Consider the following 27,000-nt stretch of genomic DNA (forward strand, 5'->3'; position numbering starts at 1 on the left):
GGGGCTGAAACAATCTCCTCCTCCTTCCCTGTGCTGTTTCACCGACAGCCTTGCTCACAGCTGGGAGGAGGACAGCCTCACCAGCAGCCTGAGCAGGAGCTGGGAGAAGGGAAGTTTCATGCTCTTCACACTGCAGGGAAAACCTCTTTGCATAAACTCTGCTCATAGGTGAGTTTCATTTTTATCTATTCATTCTTAGAAGCAAAGAAATTTTCCATCATTGAGCCAGGTTATACAAGGTTAAGACCCCTGGAAAGGTGGCAGGACAGTTTTTTGGCTAGGTTGTTAAAGCAAAAAAATAAGGCAGTCCAAGGACTCAAGTAAAGCAATGTGTCAAGAAAAAATAAAAATCACAACTTCAAAATTAATTTCCTTGGCAAGTTCCCACTAGTGGGAACTTTGAATAAAAGTTCTCCCAAAAAAACTTTCTTCAGTTCTACTTAGGCGTGAGAGCTCAATGTTGAAGTTGTATCGATGAGAGGGAATGAAGACAAACTGAAAAACTGTTTCATGTTTGCAGCAGGCAACCAAAGCAATATCCAGTAGTTAAATTCCAGTAGTCATTTTCAGAGAATTTAGCAGGACTGTTTAAATTGACTAGATATAAGCTATTCTGGATGACTGCTAAGTGATTTAAATACTTCATTGCCTCTGAGAACACAAGCCAAAAGTTACACCTAACAAGAAACTGTTAAACCACACACCTTGGTGTGTAGGTGCTCTCTGTATACCTATATAGTTTTGTCTTTGTATCTCAAAAGTATGTCATTACTATGTTTTCCAAACAGTAAGCCACTTTTCTTGCTGCTGTTCAGAACCTGACTTGGGAAACTAGAAATCTGAAGGTTTGTTTAGTGAAGTGAAATCCATTTGGTCAGAAATGAATCTAATTTTTTTTTTAATAGGATTTAAAACCTTTGTACGTTATTGTAGGTTGCCTGTCTTACGAGCACATTTTTCTGGTTCTTGACAGTCTTTGTAAAGAAACAAGGAAAGTAAATCACTGAGTGATCAGTTTCATGTGTGCATGGGGAGGGGAGCTGAGAAATAGAGAATTTAGAAGAATATAGCAGCCTTGTCCTGTCCTTTTCTGTTCAGAACACATGCAGATATTTATTAATAAAAAATTAAGGAAACTTAACAGTGAGGCAAGGAAAAATGGCTACATGTAGGCTCATAAGACGTGACACTGTCATTGTGAGCATTACGGGACTTTCTGAGCAGCCTGTTAATCAGCTCCGTGACATTTTCCACATTAGCACCCTGTGTTCACACTGTCTTCAGAAGTGTACAGTGTCTGACCACTTCTTTCAAATTTGCCTCAATCAAGAAGCCAGTAAAAGTGAGTCAATCCTGTGTATTTGACACCCACTCTTCTGTTCCTTTTCTGAAGAAACAAAGTTTTTTACTGTCCTCACCCCTGTCTTCTGCCTCCCAATCTTATTGCTAGTATGGTGTTCCCCCATATCATGCTGCTTCTACACATGCAGTTGTAAGGTCTTTCTAATACATGAAAGAAAAGGCAGAAGGTAGCTGTTTCCAGCTTATTTTACGGTTGGTGCTTTACAGCTGTAATATAGATAATAAGAGAGAAGGTACATCCCCAAAGTTTTAGGAGTCTTTCCATGGTCTGGGGAGTACACTGTGAGAAAATGTTGGATTTATAGAATCAGACCAGTATGTTGTTCTGTGATAGCAGGGCACAGCTGAGGGGGTGACAATGTCTACATCACAGTGTTGTGATTTGAATATCGCAGTTTTAAATGAAGAAAGAAGTGGCGGTTCCAATATCTCATTAAAAAAACTCATCTCACTTGACATCTGCAGTGAGATGTATTTTTCTCAGTTTGTGGCTGGCGGACAAAAATTGACTCAATTTGTTCTGGGACCTGAGGAGTGTAAGCAATCCTAGACAGCGGGAAAAGAGAGAAGGGAGATGTGGAGAAAGGGGAGAGAAGGGAGGAAAGTCAGTCCCAGCTGAACTAGGTGTACATAGGTGTCATCATACTAGATGTCATCAAATAGGGTGAGCCTGGGGGATGGCTGGTTCCTGGGGTTGGACAGACTGGAAACTTCTTGCCTGTGGCTGAGCACAGTTGCATGGGGCCAGGTGTAAAAAGGTGTGGGCATTAATGTAAGTTTTCCTCCCCTAATCAGCCCTGTGGTTGTTGTCACTCAGATTATACAGCTGATGCTGTAACTGCAAGTTTTCTTGGCATCCCATTGAACAGCACACAGAGAAGAAATTTTTTTCCCTACCAGTTTTTCTAGATCTGACCTGAGGGTGCATTCGTGTTGCCCTGGGGCTTCACTCCCGCTGGTTATTCTTGTGTCAGTGTGGTGATAACCAAAGAAAAAGTTATTTCAAACTCACAAGGACATTTACACAACTTGCTAATTATTTTTAAGTGAAGAACTGTGGAAAGAGAACTCCAGAGGTGGTGGCCTTGTGAGGCTCATTACCTTGTAATTAGCTGAATGTCTCCTCTAAGAGGTTTGTTTTTCCTATAAAGCTTATTCTGAGTGGCTTTTAATGCTTGTTATGAATTATTCTGCCAGATGAAGCATTTGCAGAGCTGCTGTCCCTGACAGCTGATTGCAATTGGTTTTGAAAAGACACAGAACAGCTTTAATGTTTAGAAGAAACTAGCCAATAATTTTAAGTGAGGGTATTAGTAATCAGCAGCAGCTAAGAACAATATTGCAGTTTATTCTCTGAGGGATGCATTCACTGTAATTCCTTTTTCTCCACTAGAAACCACACTCTGAACTCTGTTAATCTACCAAGTAGCAAAAGGATAACTTTTTAGGTACTTCATCTGGAAGCTGTAGCTAATCTGAAAAAGAAAAAAAGACTAAATAATAGGTTTAAAACACTATTAGAGGGAGATTGAGAAATGGGCTCACCTGAAAGTATACTCTGTTCCTCTCCATGGAGCCCTCTTGCCAGAAATTGTTTCTGTGGCAACAGATTTGTTTCCAGCTGGGTTGTCTTGGAGTTTGATCTGGGGTTGCTTAGGCTCAGATCTGTCACCATGCCAAAGGCGAATAGAAATGCAAACCTGATCTGGTCTACAGGTAATGGAAAGGGCACTCTGCTGCTGTTACTGTCACTCCACGAGAGATGTCCTCCTGACATTCTCCACTCAAAAATTGCTACGGACAGCTATTGCTGCTAGGATGAGCCTAATCTCTCATTTCTGAACATGGTTGCTTTATTCCGCAAGAATTCAAGCTTCCTTTTTCTCATGTTGTTTGGTATGGGTGGATGGTAAAGACACATAGCTTTGAAGAGAGGTTAGATAGCTAGCAGAGGAAGGGGAGATCAAAAATGAATGCATTACAAAAGCAAATGCTATCAAACTTAATTCACTTCAATGGCACCTGAATAAAATGCTAAAATGGGCAATATCAGTAAAGAAGAATGGAAATATTATTACAGAGATCTCTTGGTTTGGCTTTCTTATAACTCAATATTTTAGTAACAATTAGAATGTGATCATTTTATATCTGGAAACATTTTGTCTTCCATCTGCCAAAGAAAGAAGGAAAATTTTTACTCTGTGATGGGTAATGATTTAGTGTCTATGCACATATCTAAATAGAGGATGTATCTGTTTTATGCTCCATGTTTAAGAAGTGATCAGACATAGCTTTCAAAATAGCAATTGTCTTTTAATCTCACAAGAGGCTTAAACTGAAATCCCTTAATTTATCATGTCAGGACATTATTATTTCGAATTTGAACTTGTGTCCAAATTTCAGAGATGGTCTTACACCTCCACCCCAGAGCAGGACCTGGATTTCTGAGCAGCTCTCCAGTTTGGAATCCCACATCTTCTGTGCCAGCTTTTCTATCTCCTGCCCAAGAGCTTGTCAGAACTCCCCAGTAATGAGTATTTGATTCTCTCCCTTTTCTCTAGTCAGACAGACACGTGTTGGGAAGCGTGAATCGTTTACAGTAAGGTTGTTGCTTTTGCTGTGTGTTGCTTTTCTGGTACTATTAAAGAAGGTTTTTCTTTAATTTCTGTGAGGTCATGGTTCTTCAATTATTTTTTTCAATTTTTGTGTTTAACCTCTTTTATCCAGATTAATACCATTATTATAGGCAAGTTGTTCCTCCCAATTTTCTTTAAAAGAAGATTAGAGAAGAGTCAGTTGGTTTTCAAGCATATGGATGGCTGAGTTTGTGCCTCCAGGCAGGATGCTGAGATTTGTCTCCCAGGAGAGAGGTGGCAAACCTGAGAGGGCTCTGACACAGGGGAGGGGGGCAGTCACTGCTTGTGTGGATGCCAGTGTCATCCAAAGGGTGGGATGGAGAGGTGCTGGAAAGAACATTTAGGCTCTTAGGAAGGACACTGGAATACAAGAATTCAGCAGCACTGTACTGAGGAAGGCTTCTTGCACCATATGCAAGGCCTGACAGAGGTATGGAGAGAAGCAGTTTCAAGGTATGACTAAGAAAATGGAGGAGGGAAGACAAATTCATATACATTGGGAAATGGGGGCACTCAGGAGTAAGGGAAGGCCAGGCTTTGTTTAAATCTTAATGAAAGCAAGACGTTAGCACTTCAAGTGAGTACTAAAAGAAGTTTTTAAAAGAATTTAGGAAATGAAAATTCAGGAAATGAAAATGTAAGCAAGCCTGCAGATGCAGATGCTAGCACTTTGTTTAGAATGATTTATCCATTGGGAGCTAGGTTGTTGGAGTTCTATATCCTCAAGTAAAAAAAAAAAAGGAAGGACTGAAGTTTTCAATAGTCATCTAGGGAGCAAGAGCAACAATGAGGGAAACAGCACAGAGGAAAACCTTCTGCAAGGCACACTGCTTCTACATAATTGTGAGAAGTCTGAGAAATAACACTGGAGAACACACCTTGCATGCGAATATTGACTTAGATCTACAGGAAACTTGGTTAATCTCCAAAAGGGAAACTGCAGAAAAGGAGGAAGCTTAAATGAAGGCAGCAAAAAGGGATAGCTTAGAAGAGTTAAATCTCTACAGGCTAGGTGGGAACTATTTGAAAACATGCACAAATGCATGTGCACTCCCCACCCCAACCTCCCCCCAGTGCTAGATCCAAGGAAGAAATACAGAAATACAAAACAGGAGTCAAAAAAGACTCAACTGAGTCTGAAAGGAAATGAGGACTCATAAACAGCAGTGCATGGAAAGGTGGATGGTGTGCTAGACTAGAAAGAATTGGATCTTGAACAGAAACATATTTGAAATGCATGATGGGGATCAGTGTAAGCCAGAAACAGAAACATAGTACAAAGACACAAAAGAATTATTCCAGTTTTAAATGGTCACAGTGCACATGATGTTAAGTGCTTCAGCTGAACAGGCTTCTGTCCTATGATGAATTTAATCTCTTTGATTAAAAGACATCTAAACAGAAGAAAGAGAATGAAGTCAAAGAAAAATGAGGGAGGAAGGGAAAAATCTCCAAATATTGTAAACAGCTTTTCACTTTACTGTGTCTTAAAACTTTTGCTGTACAAAATGAATCATATACTGAACCATATATGCAGAAAATAGCATTTAAAAGAGAGTTGACTTTATTGAATGTATCATTATTTGCTGATGCATGGAATAATGAAAATGTTAACATTCTCCTTGAATAGATGATGTGCTCAGTCTCTTTAGACATGGCAGAGTTTCAACCACATTTCAGTTAGACCTAGCAAGCAAAATTTTTCTCTCAGACAGCCTTTGCTATTTGTCAAACGTTATTAGTCAAACATTGATTATTGATGTCCTGAGCTATTGCTTGTCAGCAGCACTGCAAAATCAGTTCTATCCACTGAACTGTCACTAAAGGAGGAGAAAAAATTGTGCAGATGGATATTTGGTTGCTTTCCAAACTACTTTTGGTTAATGAGATAGTTCTGTTTGGAGGGTATGGTGTGTTGATACTTGGGTTTAATTATACCTTGTTCTGTCTGGAGGGTATGGTGTGTTGATACTTGGGTTTAATTATACCTTGTTCTGTCTGGAGGCAGTGGCATTATAAAAGGTGCAAGCAGAAAGATAATTTGGTCCCTGCTTTGGTGTCCAACTTGTTAGTTTTTGAACAAAAGCTTTCCCCTGTAACCAGCAAGTGATGCTGGGGAGGCTTGACAGAAAGGACTGCCTTGCACATTGTCAGCATCCCCTCCCCTTTCTGTGAGAGCATATGGGTACAAAGAGCAAGTTGCTCTCAGTATACACATCGGCTCTGTCTGCATAGTGCCATAAGCATCTGGGCAAAGGTACAGGCTAACAGCTGACTTGTTTTGCTCAGCCTTGGCGAGTGAATGCTGACCGGTATGGGATGCCAGCAGCATGCTATGGCCCATGTGCTGTAAAGGGGTGGGCTGTTCTCAGGCTGCTGAGAAATCTGTGAGGTGACTCCCACAGGGCCATGGCTCCCTTTGGGCTTCACTCTGTAAAGCAGGGGCTGTATGGCAGGGGTGGAGGGGCACACTGGCAAACCAAGGCAGGCAAAAATCATTGGAATGCAATACAGATGTGACCTAAACCTTAAGTCACTGATTTCTATGCAAGACATCTGGTGTCACCTGATGGAGCACAGTGCTAGTGTCAGAGCAGGCTGCAGCATCAAAAGAGGCAGTAATACAGAGTTTGGGAAAATGAATCAGAAGAGTGATTTTCCCCAAGGCTGTAGATGGTAAAATGAATCAGAACTCATTTATTTCAGAAGGGTGAAGTTCCTATTTCTCAATCCCAGGCTACAACACAGTTGTTCCAGTCCTTGTTCCTTACTGGTAATATTGCATGTTGATCATGGCTTGTGTGGCTTCTAATCAGTAAGACCTGCTTAATCTTAGCTTTTCTTGCATTACCATTTTAAATAAGGATCAGCACACATATTCAGGATTATAAGCAGTTCTCTTGTCTATGATTGATCATTACTTACTTGCCTGCTCCTTGTGCAATAGAGACAGGACGGTGCTTTGGCTTCTGTGTCATGGAGGGTTGTCGGGGAGAGGGAGGTTGACTTGGCTGAGGTTTTAGTTGAGGAGAAAGGAAGACTTGGAGTTCTTCTCTGAGGAATACAGTGATTTAAGATTTCTGCAGAAAGTGGTGTGATGTGTTTTCCTCCACCCACTGTCCTGTACTCAAGCAAGTCATCCACAAAGCCTCAGGGAGATGTCTTCTGTGGGTAGGAGCTAGTCACAATAGTTCAGTGGTTAAATACTTGGAGAGTCATGTCAGCCACCTGGCTGATCTTTAACAGCAGCAAGGAGGGGGCAGATGAGGGTCATTTTTAAGAGCTTTGAGGCAGCTATGGCATGACTAATTCCTGTTATGTGATTCACCTCCGTGATACCACTTGGACTGCTTGCCTGAAATTACACATTGTATGAACTTCTTATTACCATAAACAGGGATTTTCCAAAGTGTTGTTTCTTTTCAGCACTTTACTGTGTTCAGCCACTTGTTCAAACCTTGCATTTGGTAAAAAACACCCTAATCCTAGATAAAGAATAAGAAGTAATCTGAGATATTGGACTAACTGTGCTTATTATCCTATCCGCCTTCCATACCCTTCATGTCAAGTTGTCCTTCATATGTGGAGGGCTCATAAAAATCAGAAATGAAAATGTGCAGCAGCAGAACAGGGAATTTTTTGGTATTAGTTTTTGTGCACGGGAAGTCATAGATTTCACTTCAACATAGCTCTAATTTCTAGGAAAAAACTTTCAAAATGAGAAACATTTCATAAAAAATCATTGGAAAATGATGATTTGTTTCAAAAAAAATTCCTTTGTGGAAATTATTTTACTTCATGTCAGATTTATACAATTTGTTTCCATGCTATTGCATGTTGCTAAGAGGGATGAGTTGTGTCATATCACCTGGCAAACAATACTGGAGAACAGAATAGGAAGGTCCTGAGAGCATCTATCCCAGTGCTCCACTTACCTTTGTTAGTGGAAAGTTTTTCATGGTGTTTAACCCAGCCTCTCTCATCTTTGCAACAATCTTTAATGTGATTGAAGGTTGTTGCTGTGTTTACCCTCAATCTGGTCTTCTTTAGACTAAACAAGCCTGACTCCCTCAATCTTTGGCTTTGCTAGACCTCTGACCTTTCCCCTGCACTTCTCCTGACCATGGCCAGCGGATCCCAGAGGATCCGTGCACCTCTGTAGAGCCTTACAGAGGTGCACAGGACGGAGAGGTAGTACCTACAGCCTGCTGAGGCATCCCAATGTGATATGTGTGTGTGGGGGGTGTTCTGTAAAAGTGTGTTGTTGACTTTAGTTCAGTATGTGACCTCTGGAACCCCCACATCCTTCCTGGTGTTCTACTGTAAAATAGGATATGCTTTATTACTGACTTCTCATATCATATAGAAATATGTAATATGTTGTATACAGCAGTTTGCACATCAGGTAAGAAAGAAGCTGAACATTCGGTGCTCTAACTAAAATGACAAATGTGAGCCTAGGATGATAACCTCCTGGGTTATTCAGGGCATTTTTTTCCGAAGTTTTGACATTTTCCAGGAATGTAAATTTTGTGTTTCAGCAAGTCCTCCCTGTCACCTCTCCCATTGTAGCCTACAGGGTAATGTGTTATTACAAGTTACTGGTGTGTGGCACCTTAGCTCTCTTATGGCCATTCAGAAGTGCTCAGCTGCTTGGTTTCTAGGTGGCTTCCTGCTTAACTGAGAGTTTGTTTGTTTGACTTACAAAGTGGGTTGAATATAGAACATTTAGGTTCGTGATCCATACTGACTCAGCTATTCCTTATAGACCTTCATGATCTGCGGGCCAGGGCACTTGTAAGATTAAATTACATTACCATGTCATTACTGATCAGAAATGAGCATTGGCACTAGATTTAAAGGTCATTAAATTATTTGAATTAATTACGTGGCTAATATACATGGGCTATCTTAGTTGGCTTCTAGCTGCATTATGTTCATCAGCCCACACTGCTTATGTTAGGCTGCACAGGTTAAATTTCTCAGCTTATGGTGATGTCCAATCTAATGCTTTCAACAAGCACTGAATTCACTATGAGAAAAAAAAGATTCACTGTTCAAGTATTTTAACATGAACTCAAATCCACATGATCAATTCCTAATGACAAATTTTACAAGTTGAGGGCATGAAATCCTCAACTACCCCACCACTGTGGGCCAGGTGGCATCTGAAGTTTTAGAGATGAAATATTTAATGTAACTAGCTTACTTCAGACTTCGGAGAAATTTGGTAAGCAGGAATGAGGAAGTTGGGACAAATTCCAAGGATATCAAGGTTCGAGTAAATGGAGTGATTTACGCAATGCTGTGAATAATTGCGTGTCTGTTAGGGAAAATTGGACATCGGTGACTAATTAGTCTTTTGTTTATGTGGGTTCCAAAAAAATGTTGCTGGCTTCCTTCTTTGACAATAGGTTTATAAATGGAGTCATACAATAATGACAAAAGTAAAGTGATTTGTAATTTACAGAAAACTTTTGTGGTTTCCTCCCACTGAAACAGATACAGAGAGTAATAATTATTGCACACAGAGGTTCATGTTAGGAGGGTCCACTTGCAAGTTAATAAACACTGAATGGGTTTTGTATAGGCCTAAATTAACTTTAGAAGGGAATTCAGTTTAGGGGCAAATTGAGTTTTTGCCTTTTTTTCCCCAATGTACATAAGATGGTTTCTGAAGTTTAAAAAGATACAGTCCTTTTTTTACTGTATGCCTCCAGTAAGACAGTCTTTCAAAGAGAAGAACATAGAGAGTTTGTTCTAATGCAAAAAAACAGACAGGAAAAAAAAGGAAAGTAAGTACAGCAGAGAGGTAACCTTTCTGCCTGACAAACAACAAAACCAGCAGAAGACAGAAACAAAACTCCTTGCAGCCAACTGCTCTTCATACAGAGGTTTGACAAAAACAATATTTCTGCACACTTCCTGCTGTAGTGACTTATAATTTGTACTCTTAGGCAGAGTGTATCTGTCTTTAAAGTGGTATATGTTTAACTCCAGATTTGCTGAGAATGGGTTAGAAACTGATCCAATTTAAAAATACATGGTATGGTCAGTAGATAAGTTAATTCTATGCCCTGAAAGGATACATTGATGCTGCACATAAAATGAGCGGCACTAAAAGAAGGTGACCATCATAGTCAAGTACACTAGGGTTGGGAATTAAAAATCTTAAGGTCTCTAGTGCAACTTCATTTTTAGGCCACTTGCATATTTAAACCAGGCTATGATCTTTAATGAATAGAATTGTTATTTATACTGGACTTTTGTCTTAATATGAGCCATGCCAACTCTGTTTGAGCTCAACAAAACCAGTGCCTTGCTGAGACGCTTGAGCCAAATCTGAGCACCTTTCCTGTAGAAACATAATGCAGTAGACTGGCATTACCTTGGGTTTCTTCCAGAGCTGACAGGACCCTTTTTCTTTGATTTGCCGGACCAAGTATCACATTGCTGCAGCTTTGCAGTGTATTTCCATGGCTTTGCATCGTGCCCCTGTAAGTCACTATGTAATATGTTGTCTAATCCCAACTGATGAACAAGGATAAAATACCTTATTCACTAGAATTGTTTCCACCTCTAATAAATGTGCCCATCATCCATTTGTTTGTTTTATGTATGGCAGTCATAGGTAGGACATTTGAGTGCTTCACAAACACCTTCAGGGAACTCCTGTCTGTAAGGGAATATGATTCTGAATTTATGAAGACAGAGAGATGGAGATTATATCATTTCGTTGCCCAAAATATTTGGTCTTCTCCTAATTTGCCTGTGTATTTCTTAGAGTGCAAAAGGTTCCAGAGACATCACCAGTCATGAGTAGATAGGACACCAGATTTCATGTCCTTTAAGTACTGCATCCCACTGTAATTCTTTTCTTCTCAGCAGTAGCAGAGTGAACCCAAGTGCATTGTTATCCATCCTGCTGCATAGCCAGATATTCCCTATTGCTTACTAACAATCTGATTTTTTTTCTTTCCAAGTGCAGTAATTTTACATTTGCCCTCAAAGGATTTTGTTTTGTTTTCAGACCAAGATCACCTTAAATCCTGTTTGTGTTATATACTCCTTCCCAAGTCAGTATCATTTGCTGATTTAGTAAGTGCATTTTCTATCCCATTCTGAATGGGATAGAAATTATGAAATTATGAATAGATTAAAATACTGTCTAGCAACCTGGAAAGGGCAGAAAAGGTTACACACTCACAGGTGGCTGCTTTTTGAGTGTGGTCATGTAACACATTGAGCAGTACATAATGCCTTTACAGTTTCTCAGGTGTTAATGAGAATGTACATTGGAATGTGTCAAAAGTCTTCATAAAATCAAGATGTATTACACTTGTTGCTGTCTAGCTCTTCAGCCACATACCTCATCAAAGACAGAAATGAGATTGGTCTGACACTACTGTTTCTTGTTGAATCATATGTCTCTTACTGCAGTAGCATCTCTAAAGCAGCCTTCCGAGCTGTTTGGCTGCAGCATTGCTGCCCTTGCTGCTTCTGTGTCTTCCACCACCCTGTTCCTTCCCTGGCTTTCACAAGCCCTGAAATGCAGCTGCTGACTCTATTCCCCCTCAAGTCCTGCCTTCCCCCTCTGCATCAATAGCCCTGGTGCGTGGGGGCTCTGTGTGAGAAAGGAGTCGTTTAGGTATCATGGGAGCTGAAAACTGTTGAGAAGGAGGCTGTCATGTCTGATATCAGGCTGAAGAGGCTCTGAGGACAGGGATGGCACTCAGCTGTAGCAGGTGGTTTCTGGGAGCTGCGGTACTGACATGACTGGGATGATATTTGGTGTGATTCTGTGTGGGGCAAGACTGATCATCAGCAGGGAGGGGAAGCAACAGGTTCATGGATTATTCAGGGGAGATGGGACCAGCTTCCACTACTGTCTTTTATCCCTTCCAACTCTCCTTTGCTTTCTGGTCACTGGAGCAGCAACAGGATCTACAGCCTGGTAAGGCTGCACGTTGCAGGGCAAATAGAGCCCATCCATGCCTGTGATGGTCCTCCTACAGAAAGCAGGAAGGACTGAGGGTCGGAGCTTCTCCCATCTTTCCGAGACAGGGTGTGAAGCGCAGGTGCCAACCCCAGCCCAACTTCATCTTCTCCTGAAGTATGGCAGGAACTCACTTGGCGTGAGTCTCTGCAGTTGTGAGTCACTTCTGTAAATGCATGGATATGTGTACTGATTGTCTGATGACTTGTTCTGGTTGAAGCTAGGCTGACTGGTGTATAATCCTCCAACTACTCTTTTCACAAGGCAGGTGTTATGCCCGTCGTACCCCAGTCCACCATAATTTCTGAAACATCATCAGCAATAGTTCACAAATGGCTTTAGGTAATTCCCTTAGAGTGTACATAGACTTTCAAAGTATCTGTTAGCCTTTCCTTATCTATTTTTTCTATGCCCACATTCTACTGTTAAAAACAATTTTGTTAGGTGCTGGGTCACAATTTTGGTTCTAAAGAATGAAATAAAAAATAACAGCAAATATTTCAGCTATGTTTAGATCTATAATTAGTGCTTGTGCATCACATGTACTTGTCTGTCTTTACCCTTCCTTTTCTTGTGTGTTAACAGAAACATCCTTCATTGCCTTTTATGGCTCTTTCTGTTTGTGACCCTTTTAGAATCATCGAATGGTTTGGGTTGGAAGGGACCTTAATGGTCATCTAGTTACAACCCCCATGGCATGGGCAGGGACACCTTCCACTAGATTGGGTTGCTCAAAGCACCATCCAACCTGGCCTTGAACACGTCCAGGGAGGGGGTAACCACAACCTCTCTGGGCAACCTGTTCCAGTGCCCCACCACCCTCACAGTAAAAAACTTCTTCCTTACATCTAATCTAAATCTACCCTCTATCAGTTTAAAGACATTACTCCTTGTCCTATCACTACAGGCCCTATTAAAAAGTCTGTCCCCTTCTTTCTTATAAGCCCCCTTTTAGGTACTGGAAGGCTGCTATAAGGTGTCCCCGGAGCCTTCTTTTCTCCAGTCTGAACAACCCCAACTCTCAACCTTTCCTCATAAAAGAGGTGTTCCAGCCCTCTGATGATTTTTGTGGCCTTCCTCTGGACCTGCTCCAACAGGTCCTTCTTTTAAATCATAATTCTTCTGATTGAATCCAAACATCATTGTACCATTTCCTCATACTCAGTCACGCACCCCAGTTTCCACTTTCTTCTACTTTTTTTTTTTAAACTTGCTCTGAAGATATAAGCCAGTTTCTGTCCATTTTATATTGTTTGACCGGTCCCTAGTCTATGCTGCTGGTCATTGCTTCCCAGCCTCTTTACCTGACCTTATTCTTCCAGGCTTTGTGAACCAGGATGAAACAAAGCTGACAAACCCTCAAGTGCTGGGAGAAGCTTAGTGTGTGAATTTAAGGCTGGTGTTTGTGTGGGTAAGGATCTGAACCAAATCCTAAACTGAAACAACCTCAGGTTTATGGTTCCTACATATGTAGCACAGTCCAAGTCCTGCTATGACAGCCAAGTGATTCAGGCCTGTCTGTGGTGTATGACAGGTGCAGGGACAGATTAAACAGAGCTACTGTCACATAAAGGCAGATGACCACGTTATGCTCCCTGTTCACAAAAACAAGTGCTTTGTGGATAAGACAAACTGTGTGCACAACTTTTGCAAATGCCTATAAGGAAGTCCATTGGCATAGTCCCATCTGTCTCTGCTAAAAATGTGTAGATCTAATTGCAGACAGATTTCTTATGAGGAAAGTTGTAGCAATGTTCATTGAAACTGAAAAAACCCACCCAGGCTCCATGCAAGTACTCAGTCGTAGCTGAAGAGGCTGTTGTTGTAAGTGGCTCTGAGCTGTTTCCCACGGTGACACCAGCAGACAGCGCTTAACACATGAGCTGCTCCATGGTTCACGGTGCAGAGGATAGCCCTGTTTTTGTCAACAGTTAAAGCACAGATGAGTTTGGAAAGAAAAGAACCTGTTGTTGAACTGTCCAGTGAGTAATGAAAGTTGGCTCATTTAAACCAAGAAAAAGTGAAGCTCTCTGAAGCCCAGGGATCCTTGGCTTTATTTTTCATCCAGGAACAAGAAAATTGTTTAGAGCTCATGTAGATGGTGAGAGTCTTCTAATTTGTTTCCAAGACTTGGGCTTAGATGGGTATCATCTAAAAGATATGGGCATATATGAGAGAGAGAAATGTTGCCTGGAAATGTCTGCAGATGCATGATACTGAAGGTGTTACATAAACTACACTCTAAAAAATGACACAGCTGCACTATTTCCATATTAAAGCTGTCTAAAAGGAATGCTTGTGTGTTCCCATTTGTAACTGCTTTCAGCTTTTGATTTCTGCACCCCAGATGTTTTTCATACAGCAACTTTTAAATTTTTCTCCTCCTCCTATCCAGACGAGGTCAGTAAGTAGTGGGGGAGCTATTCATCTTTTCTCTCCCATACCCTGCATCACCTTTCCTTCAGTTTACACTTTTCCAGACAGCTTGAAAGGTATCGTGTATTATGTTCTTAATAACAGGGTGGGCTCTTGGGCACCCATCTGTTTAACACTGTCATCACAGTACTTTGCTTTTCCAACAGTGCCGGTATCATACAGTTTCACTCCCTGGCCAGTGCAGAGCAATGTTTAGTGTACTTGGTGTTGAGGGAAAAGTGAACTGCCTTTGTATTTCCCATTTCGCTACTGAGCCTGTCCCTAGCCAGTCACTGGGGGTCAGAGGGCACAAAGGTGTCCCAGAGCCCACGCACTGAGGAGGCTGAAAGGAGGGAAGGATTTCTTGGCTTACTGCTGCCACTTACCAGAAGAGCAATATAAACCAGCTATTGCGAAAGCAAGAATCTGGACCTTTGTTTTTCATCCCCATCTTTGAAATGGGGGAGGGTTTGTTAGCATAAGGCAAAGAGATTCTTAACAGTCAGCCTTCTCTTCCTGCCCCCTGAAATACCCCACTCCAGCACTTGCTCCAGGAGCAGGAAATGTTGCTGTAATCATAACTGTATATTATATTAGCATAATGTCATATCAGTAAGACTTTTGCTGTCTCCTTCACATTCTGCATTCCGGCAAGACTTTTAAGCTAACCAGAAATTATTTTTACAGTCATGTTCTCTGTGACATAAGCATAACTTAATAAAAACATTTTGAGTTCTTAGAGGAAAGAAACATTTTCAAAAAACAGTGCAACTTTAGAGTACATCTGCTTTTTCTCATGCTGTGATCCATATTGACTCACTGGGCAACGCTGAACAAAACTCAGCACTGTTGAACTATGCTAGACATATAAAGACAGTTCAGACTTTTCAAAATTGTTGACAGCTTTTGAATTACTATTTGGCCTCATCAACAGGAGCTGGAGACTGACTGGACACTTTTAATTGGTCGATTAGATGATAGATCCCAGATTTTTAGGTATTTTAGACTATAACTAGGTGTGCCAATCATCCTGTGCAGGCAAACTCTTATATGTAAAGTCACCAAATTATTATACAGAAATGAAATGGTATCAAACACAAACTCATATACAATTGTATTTGGCCTGGAGCTGTGGATTGGAAAAGCTGGGGTGAAGTAAGTAGGTTATCAAACCTGCTTCAGCAAAGATTCTGTATGCTGTCCTTGCAGGTGTGTAGCCAGGTGTCCTGTAGACAGAAGAGCTGCATGATGGTTATGAAGCCATTGAGAAAATGGATGGTGTTACAGGAGACCTGATGGCCCCTAAGTACAGTCCTTTGGGAAATTTGTACATAACTTTAGTGATTAATCTCTGCTGTACATGTCTGCGCTGCTAACATTATCATCATTATTCTGTGGGAAGATTATGGCAGTCTCTTGGAGCAAACTTCAAACTGAACCATAGGTATCTGTGACGGGGTCCCTTAAGCAGCATTTCTCCTGCTGTCCTTGATTTACCCCTTATAACTATTGTGCCACCCACAGTGGAGGGGGTGAGTCTCTTAACCCGCAAAGGAGCTGCGTGAGAGTGAGTCTAGCAAAGCTTGTGCTGTGTTAGACTTGACCAGTCTTTCATACAAGTTGCATCAGACAATGAAATTAGAGGTTTTGAGAGAGATGAGCTTTTGAGAGAGATGAGTCTGTTGTTTCATGACTGAATGTTTCTGAGATCCCCAAGAATACTTCCACCAAAACCAGGGCTGATGTTCTGTCCATTGGTAAGAGAAAGAGGAAAAGCAAAGGAATGAATAACACATTCTAATTCTTAAATATTTACATGTGTCCTTAAGTTTGCTGTGATTTCTGTGGGACTGTGCTATACTGGTTGAAGCTTAACGCTGAAAGTCTTTGCAGGTTTGGTCACTTATTTCAGCCAGGCAATTCTTTTCTGGCCTAAACGAAGTGATTTTCTTTTCAATTTCTACAGGAGTAAAGCCCACCACTATTAAAAAAAATATTTATTTAACAAAATTATTTGACAGTAACATCCTCAAATGCTGCAGCTGACAGTAATTTTACTGTAGTGTGGTCATGTTTTCATAAGGGTTGCCTTGGAAAAAATTGTATGTTCCTAGACAGGACAGAAGATGATGCCAAAAATACAAACAAGGATAGTAAACAGGAAAAAGCAACAAGGCCTTATCTTTGTCCCTGGATAGTGCTGTCTCTTTTTGAATCCATATTAACTGAAGCTGTAGAAAGAGTACACAAATTGTTAACCTTACAAAACTATACCCTACAACTGTGCATTTTCTGGGAAGAGATTGAAAGAAATACGGTCTCGCTGTTCTGCATCATTGGGTAAAACATACATCCCCTTCAAACTGGGCACAGTTTGCCCCGCTGTTTTCCAGTCCTGAGCATTTGTGCCAATGTGAATATATCACATGAGGTGATAAAAAGCTGAATGTGATACTTCATTTAGTCGAGGGTTTAATCACTGTGAGCTGGCTCAAGGCTGAACACTTGTCCTAGTTGAACTGAGTGCTAACCTACTGTCAGCACTGATTTTTCTAAGTGTCTTAAATAGTAATAGTGATAGTATAGGAATGGTTTGTATGGGTATGTGTTTGGATTATAGAAGATTCTTCAGGTGAAAACAACTATATTCATGTTCAATGAAGATGAAAAGATACAAATGTATAAGTAGTAACAGTAAATGAGTGTTTTTGAGAGTTGATGGCAAATAAGGAATCTGTAATAGCATATCCTGTAGGACTGAGACCATTGGGATACATTGTACCAAATTTTTACAGTGTCCTTCTGACAGAGAAAGACAGCTTGCTTTCAGAATTGTGTTTACAAGTAACTGTAAGAGAGACTGCTAAAAATTCAATTTTTTTCATCCTGATGGGTTGAACTGCATATTCCATGGTATCTTGTATCTGAAGGGAAATTTGAGAAATGGAAATTTAAAATCAACTGTTTTGTGCACCCTGCATCCTTTAAGCACGTCTGAGTGGACTGCTTGTTTGGCAGAGACATTTTTTCCATTGTGGACAAATCAGATTACGGCTTTTGTACCTCATCTGCAAAACAGAGATGATATTTCTTCACCTTTTAGATACTTGCAAAGCTAAAGCAACAAATGTTTGTAATTTGCTTTCGCATTCTTGGACACAAAATTTTCTAGTACTTTTCTGGTAAGTACTAGGGCTTACTCATAAGAATAATGATTTCCCAAACAGGCTTTATCTTCTTTCAAAGACTGTGAGAAATTTAGGGCTAGGAAAAGGCAGCTTACTGAAAACTGTACTATATATTTGACAGTCATATTCCTTCTGAAGATTTTCATGTTTTTTACCTTCAGGTTATTAACATCCTGCAGCAAGACATCACTTCAGCCTAAAGGTTTGTGGAAGAAATAAGCAATACATGAAACTGAATGAAATTAAATTTTACATCTATTCATTTGAGACCCTGATGAGTGATACACGGGGAGAGCTAGAAGATGGTGAATTTCACAGAGAATGCAACTGAGAATTGCACTATTAATCATGATATCCACCAAACATTATCCCCTGTGGTATACATATTTGTATTTATATTAGGCTTGCCAGCTAACGGCCTGTCACTGTACTATGGGTATTTACAGATCAAGGCTAAAAATGAATTGGGTATCTACCTTTGCAATTTGACTGTAGCAGACCTGCTCTACATATTTTCTTTGCCTTTTTGGCTTCAGTATGTTTTACAGCATGACAATTGGACCTACAATGAGCTCCTGTGCAAAATTTGTGGCATCCTTTTGTATGAGAATATCTATATCAGTGTGGGCTTCCTCTGCTGCATCTCCATCGACCGCTATCTCGCAGTAGTGCACCCTTTTCGTTTTCAACAGTTTCGGACAATGAAGGCTGCTGTGATTGTGAGCATCATTATCTGGACTAAAGAAATAATGACATGCTGCTTTGTCTTTACGCATGGGGAGATCAGTATGGATGCTGAGAGCCACGTGGTGTGCTTCGAGCATTACCCCATCAAAGAATGGGAGCACAATGTCAATTACTACCGCTTCTCTGCTGGCTTCCTTTTCCCCTTCTTTCTGCTGGCCTTCTCTTACTGTGGGATTTTACGAGTTGTCCATAAGAGTCATGGCACTCAAAAGAAGAAGAAAATCCAGATTAAACGACTGGTTTCAAGCACTGTTTTAATTTTTTTGGTTTGCTTTGGACCATACCACATCCTACTTGTGGTTCGCAGCTTGTTGGAGAACAACTGCCTATTTGCTGAGAAAATATTTAATATTTACCATGTTTCTCTCCTGTTGACTACTTTTAATTGTGTTGCTGATCCAGTATTGTACTGTTTTTCCAGTGAAAGCACTTCCCAGAACTTTGCCAAGATGCGAGACTCTTGTTTAACATGTTTAGGGTGTCTGAGGACTGAGACGAAGGAATCCTATCTGCTGAATGCTCCAGAAACTCCCAGCAGGCCACAGCAACCAGGGTTATTACAAATATCACATGATGACACTGGACTGAAGGACTCCTCCACAACTAACATGGGCAGCCTGTAGCATTCATCAAAAAAAGGACATTAATCTAAAATCTGCAGTTATGGCCGTGTTTGTGTATCCGTCTGATTTATCCCTGTATTACAACAGTGTTACCTCCCAAAGGCTTATTAGCAATGCAGTACAGCGAGGTCGTTTCCGGAGGTGCTTGGACCTTGGCAACAGTGAGGAAAGCACATGCTAAGTCAGTTCAGTAGCAATTACGCGTCTGTTGTCATTGTGGTACCACTCAAAACCTGTTGTCTTGATGACTGCATTGACTGGAATAAGCTAGTACTCATGGCGTGTGGTTCTGTTGAATTCGTCTTTGATTGCTTTCTCTTTGCCCCCATAGCATTTAGAGAAAATAATTACCTACAAGCTGTCATCATCCGTCAAAAAGGTTGGAGATATAACAAAATAAATGTCCCAATATGTATTTTTAAAAAGAAAAAAATACAAAAAAAATTGCATTTCTGCAACATTTCTGTAACTCTCTGGAATAACTTCTCCTTCAGCCAGTTTCGAGGCCTGCAGAGACTGTGCCAGAACCAGCCTCCTAAAACAACCAGTCCAATAATGTCAGATGTTCTGGGAGAACATGCACAAGGAACTTAGCATCTGCTGAGACCTTTAGCCTGTTGATTAACTGTTGAATCTCAGACTGTTGAACCTCATCATAAAGCTCCTGTTGACTTTCAGAGGTATGAGAACTCTTGGCTCTGATGGGGATAAATAATTTGGTCTGTTGACTTGGAAAAGAACAGGAGGTTGGTAGTACATGAGGTGCTTTGAACCCATGTGCTTTTCTGTGTCACTGTGTTCAAAGACAAATTTACTTACATCTAAATAATACTACATCTTGCTAAGGTTTTGATTGTGTCCTTTGCAATTCGTGTGTCTTGTGCAGCATAGAACATGCAGGCAATTAAATAACAATGCATTTGTCAGGGAAACTGTTACATGGATTCTGTTTAAACTCTTTTCTCCCACAGATACTATAGCTTTTAGGATTTGCTCCTTGTTCAGTAAATACAATATCAGAAATATGATGTATGAATGATCTATGTTTCCTGGTTTAGATAGAAATAAAATACAGGAATAAGCGGAGATAATGGCAGTCAAAGATGTAGGAGTTGTGCTCTATAGTATTGTTTCTACCACCATCTCCTCTCTAGGTTTTTTTCTTCTTTATTATACTAATTAGTCCTGTATGATTCTTCTTTGTGATCTGCTCATCATACCTTCTTCTATCTGTAACTGTTACACCATGAATACTGCCTTGTCCTTTCACTTCTCTGGTTTCAAATTTTTCCTGAAACACCTCTCTCTCTGCAACCTGCAGCTGGTAACTTCCAGCAGTATAATCAGTTTTGTTTCTTTTTTTTTTTAAATGTCAAAAGATTCTCTAGACAGCCAGCCTACTCCTGGTATCTGAAGTATGTCGTCGTAACACAGCCTTGCTTGTCATCAGTTTCTAAAAGGAATATATTCTAACAGTTTTCTGGAAACCACCTTGAGGGTGCAATATTAGAAATAATTAGGGGATATGTTTAATAAAGAATGTTTCTATTATTTTCTTCCCATATTTGTTCACTCTGTGTTTGAAATAACTATCTTAATGGCTTTGGCCCACAGTTTCTCTTTGTGAGACTACAGATCCTCTCCTCCCTCCCTCCTGTGGCAGAAAGGATTCATGTCCCCACTCCCAGGAGGGGATTAGGTTTGCTTAGGTTAACATTTGGTTTGTTTAATTATTTTACATTTCTTTATACTTAGACCATTCACCAAACCGGATGACCTTATATATGCATTTTTTTCTTCTGACTGTTAGTGCTGTTTAGCTTTACTTTCTCCAAATCCTCCCTCTAATCTCATGTCTGTATCAACGGGGTTGTAAGGCAGGGACTCCCAACTGCCATAATGCTGTGCTTGTATGTTGTTCAGCACTGAGCCAACTACATGGACTCCCATGACCTGGCAGGCCGTAAGACACACACGTAGTTTGTTCTAAGATGAAATATTTGTTGTCCTGTTTATGCTTTACTTCTTTACAGTCATCCACATTGTTTAAATTAGCTAGAATGCAGAGCATGCCAAGTTACATTGAATTGCCATCTGAGGGATTAAGGTTTATTTGATTCGGTACTTTGATGTGGTCAGCTTTTGGTCAGCTGCTGCAGTTTAAAATCAGATGGAAACTTGTGCAATGGTCCAGCATTCTGCTACAGTTCTCAATATTTAACCTGCTAACCTGCAAGAGAAGGGGGAGATTTTTTCTTCTTCTTTTTTTTTTTTTTTTTCTGAAGTCACTATTTTATCAATTCTTTCTATATTGTAACTATTATGCTTAGGCTGCAGAACTGTAACCAATATGGGAGGAAGGTAAAGATCACTCAGAGCTTTTCTTTCCATCTCAGCCAGAACATAGTCAATCAGGGGTCCTACTATGGTTGCCAGAGATATGCTACACATTGCTATTGGATTAAATACAGTGCTTTGGACTGCACACAAGAAGGGACTTTAAAAACACACATTAGAGAAGAAAACAAATAAATTATTACATTTGATATTTCTTAATGAAATCTGACTGTTAAAATTTGTATTTTGGGGAAAAAAGAGCAAAAGCTTACTAAATGAAGTTTTTTTGACAAAAGTTAGTGTTTGGAAAGAATAATATACATTGCACCTGTTAGTGCAATATGTCAGTAACCTACTGAGCATGTAGCACACAGAGAAGGAAATCAGCTGCTTCTTTTCCCAAACACACATTTTTAAATGATGCCAGTTTCATTTTGTGGGTTCTGTGTGTAGTGAACTTATGCTATCCTGTGGGGTTACTGGCTTTGGCAAAAAGCTCAAACATTCATATGAAATATTTCACTTAATAGTTATACTTTGCAGACTTCTGAAGGTGCTATTTTCTAATTGTGAAACTTCAAAGACAGTTTCACTGTAACATCCTCGAAGAAGGCTTTAAATAAAATGAATCTAAAAAAAAGATCTATAAAATAAACATTGGGAGCTTTGGTGAATCTGAATGTCTAGCAGCAAGTCTGGCATTAAGATTTCTTTCTCTCACAAGTGTTCAACTGTTTTAAGTCTTTAAAGGCTGTGTATCCTCAAGGACTTCAGAAGATGACTGTTCAAAGAATGCTGGTGTTTGTGCTACTAACTGATTTTTCTCATTCTCAAAAAGTTTTGTGTTTGTCTTACATAAGAGAAGGAAAATAAAACTCACCTGCCAGAAAGAAAAGTAGATACAAGGTGTTGCTGCCTGCTGGAAGTCCACTGTCCTTGGAATAAGCAGTGGTTAAACACAGCTGCTTTCTCACCCTGTTAAAGCACAACAGTTTGATGCTCGCTTTTTGTACTGTCATAATCATTTTATGACAGCTAAAGCATCAGTGCCTGAAAGATGCAGTGTCAAATATATCCTGTCCTCTCTGCTGCGAGGGCTGACAACTAGCAGAACTTCAGCCCTGACACTCATCTGGAGTTAAAGTAAAACCACAGCTTGAAATGATGAAAGTCAGGCACAATTCACAACCATTTGTTGTGTAGTGGTTCAGTAGGGCTTTGAGATATAATTTAATTTTTCTTCACTTAGTCTTGTCAGGAGCTGAATTTCTATAACTGGAATTCATCTAAATGTTCATTTACATAATTTTATTTCATACTGAATGCAAATGGGGTTTAATTTCTAATCATGCTTTAATTTCTGAGCATTAATTTTTAATCACTATTTATGTCTTTAATTCCTTTATTTTTTAACAACAGGATACCCTGAAATGTCTACAACCTTCCTGTATTACCTGGAAAGGGAAAAAATATATATAAATGGCAAACTACTAATATGAAGGAGGCAAATGGTATAGCCTACCTTTACATGGAAGGTCTGCAATGCTGCCCTCACTTTCATTAGCTCAGTTAAAGCTCTCCCCTCATCTACTCACACTTTCACAAACTAGCCACCACCATAAGAAGACAGTGTTAGAGGGGCTACAGGAAGTGTGCAGGGGAGCCACATTTAACGACTTCCACTACTGTAACACTTACTGGGTTTTTTTGTTTTGAACCTCCCCTCTCCACTGCAGCCGTTTTCCCCACCACAAGGTATTTTTAAATCCAAGTTGCTACAAGAGTTACTTCCTGTTGCAGTTATGAGGTTAGTAAAAAAGGAACAGCAATGCAATAATATTTCATTTTAATGACAGGCTTTCTTTGTAAAAGCCAGATCACCTCTTAGTATATAATATCATTTCATATCCATTATCCATTGTAACATTACAGAAAAGAAAGGTAGACCAAATCATCATGATGATATCCCCTTCCCACTTCACAGAGATGTTGTAAGGATAACAATGAAAGGTTGCGCGCGGCCAAGACACCAGAGATGAAAAGTCATCTTTTTCTGATCTTTTATATCTTGTGAGAGCCTAGGGAATAAGAAAATAACATGGGAGCAACTCTTGATATAGAAATCATTTGGGGCAGTCACTGCTGCACTTCTTGCAGCAGCTTTTCAATCATAAGCGAATGGGTGTTGTAGAATGGCAGCCCGTCCACTTCCATTTCTAGACTGGCAGTTTTTCCACTGCGGACCTTGTGCCGCACAAGTGTTTTCAGAAGCTTTTCTTCCTTAAAAAAACAAAGAAATAGAATATAATTAAAATCCTGAATCAGACAAGAGAATTCATCAAAATCTTTATTTTAATTCTAGGGGAGACTGACCACATCCTCCATATTTATTTTGACATCAATTTGCTAACACCTTGTTTTCCTTGTCCCAAATGTGCAGCATCTGGAACTTAGGGAGTGTCAAAAGGCTTATATTCTTGACTGCTATTTAATTACTGAATTATATTATTGTTCTCCACACTCCCTCAAACAGTACATCAGTGTCAATTCAGAAACATGAATCCTTTTTTGCCTGGTTTCAAGTTCCTACATTGCACAAATCAGAATCAGAGGAACCTCCACCCAAGTATCTTATAAACTACCTGTCATTTCCCCAGCATAGCAGCTGGCTGCAGATGCATTTTTAAAGAGAAAGAACAGAAGGGAAAGAGGATACATCTGGAAAAAAGGTTACAGAGAGTACCTGAATGGGCTCTACAATCACTTTCCTGCATCTTCTGTGATCTCTGTGTGCCTTTTGCTCTCTGTCCTCTTTTTTTTCTATTGTTTTTATGAGAATTCTGGTTGCTTAGGAAAGGGATTGGGAAAAAAGAAAACCCTGAAATTGTGCTTCCTTTGTCTTCTCTGAAATAGCATATACTTTGTTTAGAACTCCAACTCAATTTCATGTTTGTAACAGTTATTTTCTTGCTTAATAGTAACATAAGCAGATAACAAAGCGTATTCCAAGTTGAGCTGTTAAAATACACAGAGAGGACAAAATCCATTGCGAGATGAAAAGATGGGATAACATCAGCTCTGAAAAAAACACTAGTTCTATGAACAGTGGAATTTGAAGACCTGGTTTCAAATGGATGTATGTCTAGCATAAACTGCTTTGCTTTTCATTTTAAATGAAACGTACACAGTAAACTCTTTCTACTGTCTTAGCATTTACTACAAAGAAAATTTATTTCTCTAATTCTGTTAATAAAAATCTAAGAAAAAATAAAAAGCCTAGTCACATCTTAGCTTCCCCCTACCCCAACCCCATGGTAATTTACATAAGACCTTGAAACAGTCACATACCTATCTTCTCTATCCTTTTATGCTAGGAATGCCTTTTCTGGTCTTTGGTCCACTGTTCTGTTTCCATTTGTGTGAGACCCTGCTTTGATGGAAATTGCTGCTGAAACGGCCTTACCAGTGCCTTTGACAAACAGTCCTATAGGTTTAAATACTTCTTGTTTGATATTCCAGCAAAGTCCTTTATCTCTTGAATGCAAATTAGTGATAAAAAATTATGAAGTTAAAATGTCTAATATTCTCTTATTAAATGTTAGGTTTTTTTCCTAGGAAGACTTCTAAACCATAAAGAATACAATAGCTTTAGATCTGAATTTAGACACAATATGGTTGTATTTTACATAATACAGTATATGGCCAAAATATAAACATTTCTGAAATAATTAAAGCATAACTTACATGGTCAATTAGCAGAGAATTTAGTATAATTTGGTAACCTGCTTTCTGAATGCACTTTATAAAGATTTGTCTTGTATTTCCTGGCAATACATCCTAGTTCTTAGCTGCAACAAAGTTAAATGAGGCACTGGTTTCCTATTAAAGAAAAAATACGTATAGTTACATGGTGTCAGTCCTGACATCGTGTAACAATACAGCAATGACAGGGCTAGTTAAGGAAATTATCTGGATACATTGTAGCATAAAAAGTGCTACTTTGTAAATTATAAAATTATAAATATACCTCAGCTTATATCATCTGAATGATCACATATACGAATGCAAATATAAGCACCTGATCTTTCTGCATGAGAGAGGTTTTTCTTAGCACTATCTATATGCAAAGCGGCAAATTGGATCTCTCTTGTCACAGAAGAGACACCTGAATTGGATACACAAAATGTCATTTCTAATTTGAATTGTTTCTCCTACATATTTACATGTTAGAGCTTTCTGATCTGCTTACTTGGGGAAAAAGGCTTGCTTGCTTAATACTATATAACTATGCCTGATAAACTGTACGCTATCATGAAATGCTATTGTTTCCATTTCTAAGGAAAACACACAATGTACAGAACCCTTCCTTAGCTGTAAAGTGCTGCAATTTGCTCAGAGTTCTCTCTTTAGTAAATAATTATGTTGGGAGTGGGATAACCAGGAAAAGAACTTGTTAATTTGCACTTTATTCAGGAAAAAACCCTCCCTTATGAATGACAAAGCTAATAAAGAATACTGAAACAAATGTCACATCTTTATATACTGCTCATTTATAAAGTAATTCATACTCTTATAGGTCATAATTTCAAAATAAATACTATACAGTTAATTTCTTACCATTAATAAAGAGTTCAGTAAAAGAACAACTGCCTGATATATTAACCTGGCTGTGAGATGCAAGACAATGCAGAGTTGACTGTAGGACGTTTAGCATTAGCTACATTTGGATATGTATGAATTCATATATTTCCCTACAGTCACTTCAGCATAAAAGTACCATTAACATCTGAAAAATCAAACCAATATTGTATTAAGTAACATAATAAGGAACCAGCTCCACAGCTGAAAGGTAAGTAAAGGTTGTTGGATCAAATTGTTTCTTGCTCATCAAGTTCTCAACAAGGAACAAATGCTTTGCTGTATTTCTTATTAAAATATATGTAAAGACTAATCCATGCACTTAGAACAATCTCAGCATTCTGTTCAGTGGGAATGGAATGCTCCACAGTTCTGGGGTTTGTTGCAGTGCAATCCTGACTCTGCTTGAACATGAGGCTGCAGAGAAATAACCTTTGTGTTTCAGGGGAAGTCTTCATTTAGTAATTATGATCTATAGTTTTCATGGAAGGAATGCCATTTTTGGAAGAAAAATAAAACACATTCTAAGAAAGCTGTTTGGTACTTAGGCACTGCTTCAGATGTCGTCTTTCCAACTATAAACAGACAGATATAAACACTGAGGTGGGTATGTGTGGTGGTGCTCTTTATCTTACGCAGATAATTATTATAGCATTAAAAGAAGCTGGACTGGGCAGAAAGTAGCCATATAGATATAAGTGGCCTGAATTTTTTTTATACTAATGGAGTATGTCAATGCTAATATGTTCAATCTTCTGCACTGTTTACTGTTGTGTGATTTATAATTAAAGCTATCATATTCTCGTCAGACATTTTGTAATTTTCTCTCCTCCACAAAACCCTTTCCATTTATTTTATCTCAATAGATTTTAGTATGGCACTTTCAATAGCCCATTATTGGATCATTATCAATAGTCCCAGCTGTATAGCTTAGTAAAACAAAAACAAGAAGGATTTCCTGTACACAATATCACATTTAATTACAGTATCTCATTACCAGGAATTTTGATCATAGTAGTTTTTAGGATAAGTTACTTTAAAGGGCAAAACCAGTAGAT

At 39.4% G+C, this 27,000-nt stretch overlaps 2 protein-coding genes across 13 annotated transcripts in view; one reads left to right on the forward strand and one right to left on the reverse strand.

Annotated features, from left to right (window-relative positions):
- GPR68 (G protein-coupled receptor 68) lies at positions 1-25,915 on the forward strand. Of its 2 annotated transcripts, XR_011324692.1 has the most exons (3): positions 1-168; positions 17,759-19,647; positions 24,679-25,915. XR_011324692.1 is itself a non-coding variant. In XM_009927648.2 (2 exons), exon 2 carries the CDS (start codon positions 17,900-17,902, stop codon positions 18,965-18,967), a length of 1,068 nt encoding a protein of 355 aa, XP_009925950.1. In that variant the 5' UTR covers positions 1-168; positions 17,759-17,899; the 3' UTR covers positions 18,968-20,518. The 2 variants fall into 2 exon arrangements, 1 of the variants encoding a protein (XP_009925950.1); XM_009927648.2 differs by lacking the exon at positions 24,679-25,915 and having other exon boundaries at positions 17,759-20,518.
- DGLUCY (D-glutamate cyclase) overlaps positions 23,134-27,000 on the reverse strand; it is a 48,752-nt gene continuing 44,885 nt past the window's right edge. For all 11 annotated transcript variants that reach the window (XM_069783640.1, XM_069783644.1, XM_069783636.1 and 8 more), the window contains one exon: positions 23,134-23,584. In XM_069783640.1, coding sequence (XP_069639741.1) covers positions 23,441-23,584 — 144 coding nt within the window. In that variant the 3' untranslated portion in view covers positions 23,134-23,440. The remainder of the gene's footprint in view (positions 23,585-27,000) is intronic.

This window comes from Haliaeetus albicilla, chromosome 5, assembly GCF_947461875.1.
Source record: "Haliaeetus albicilla chromosome 5, bHalAlb1.1, whole genome shotgun sequence".
Classification (NCBI taxonomy): Eukaryota; Metazoa; Chordata; class Aves; order Accipitriformes; family Accipitridae; genus Haliaeetus; species Haliaeetus albicilla.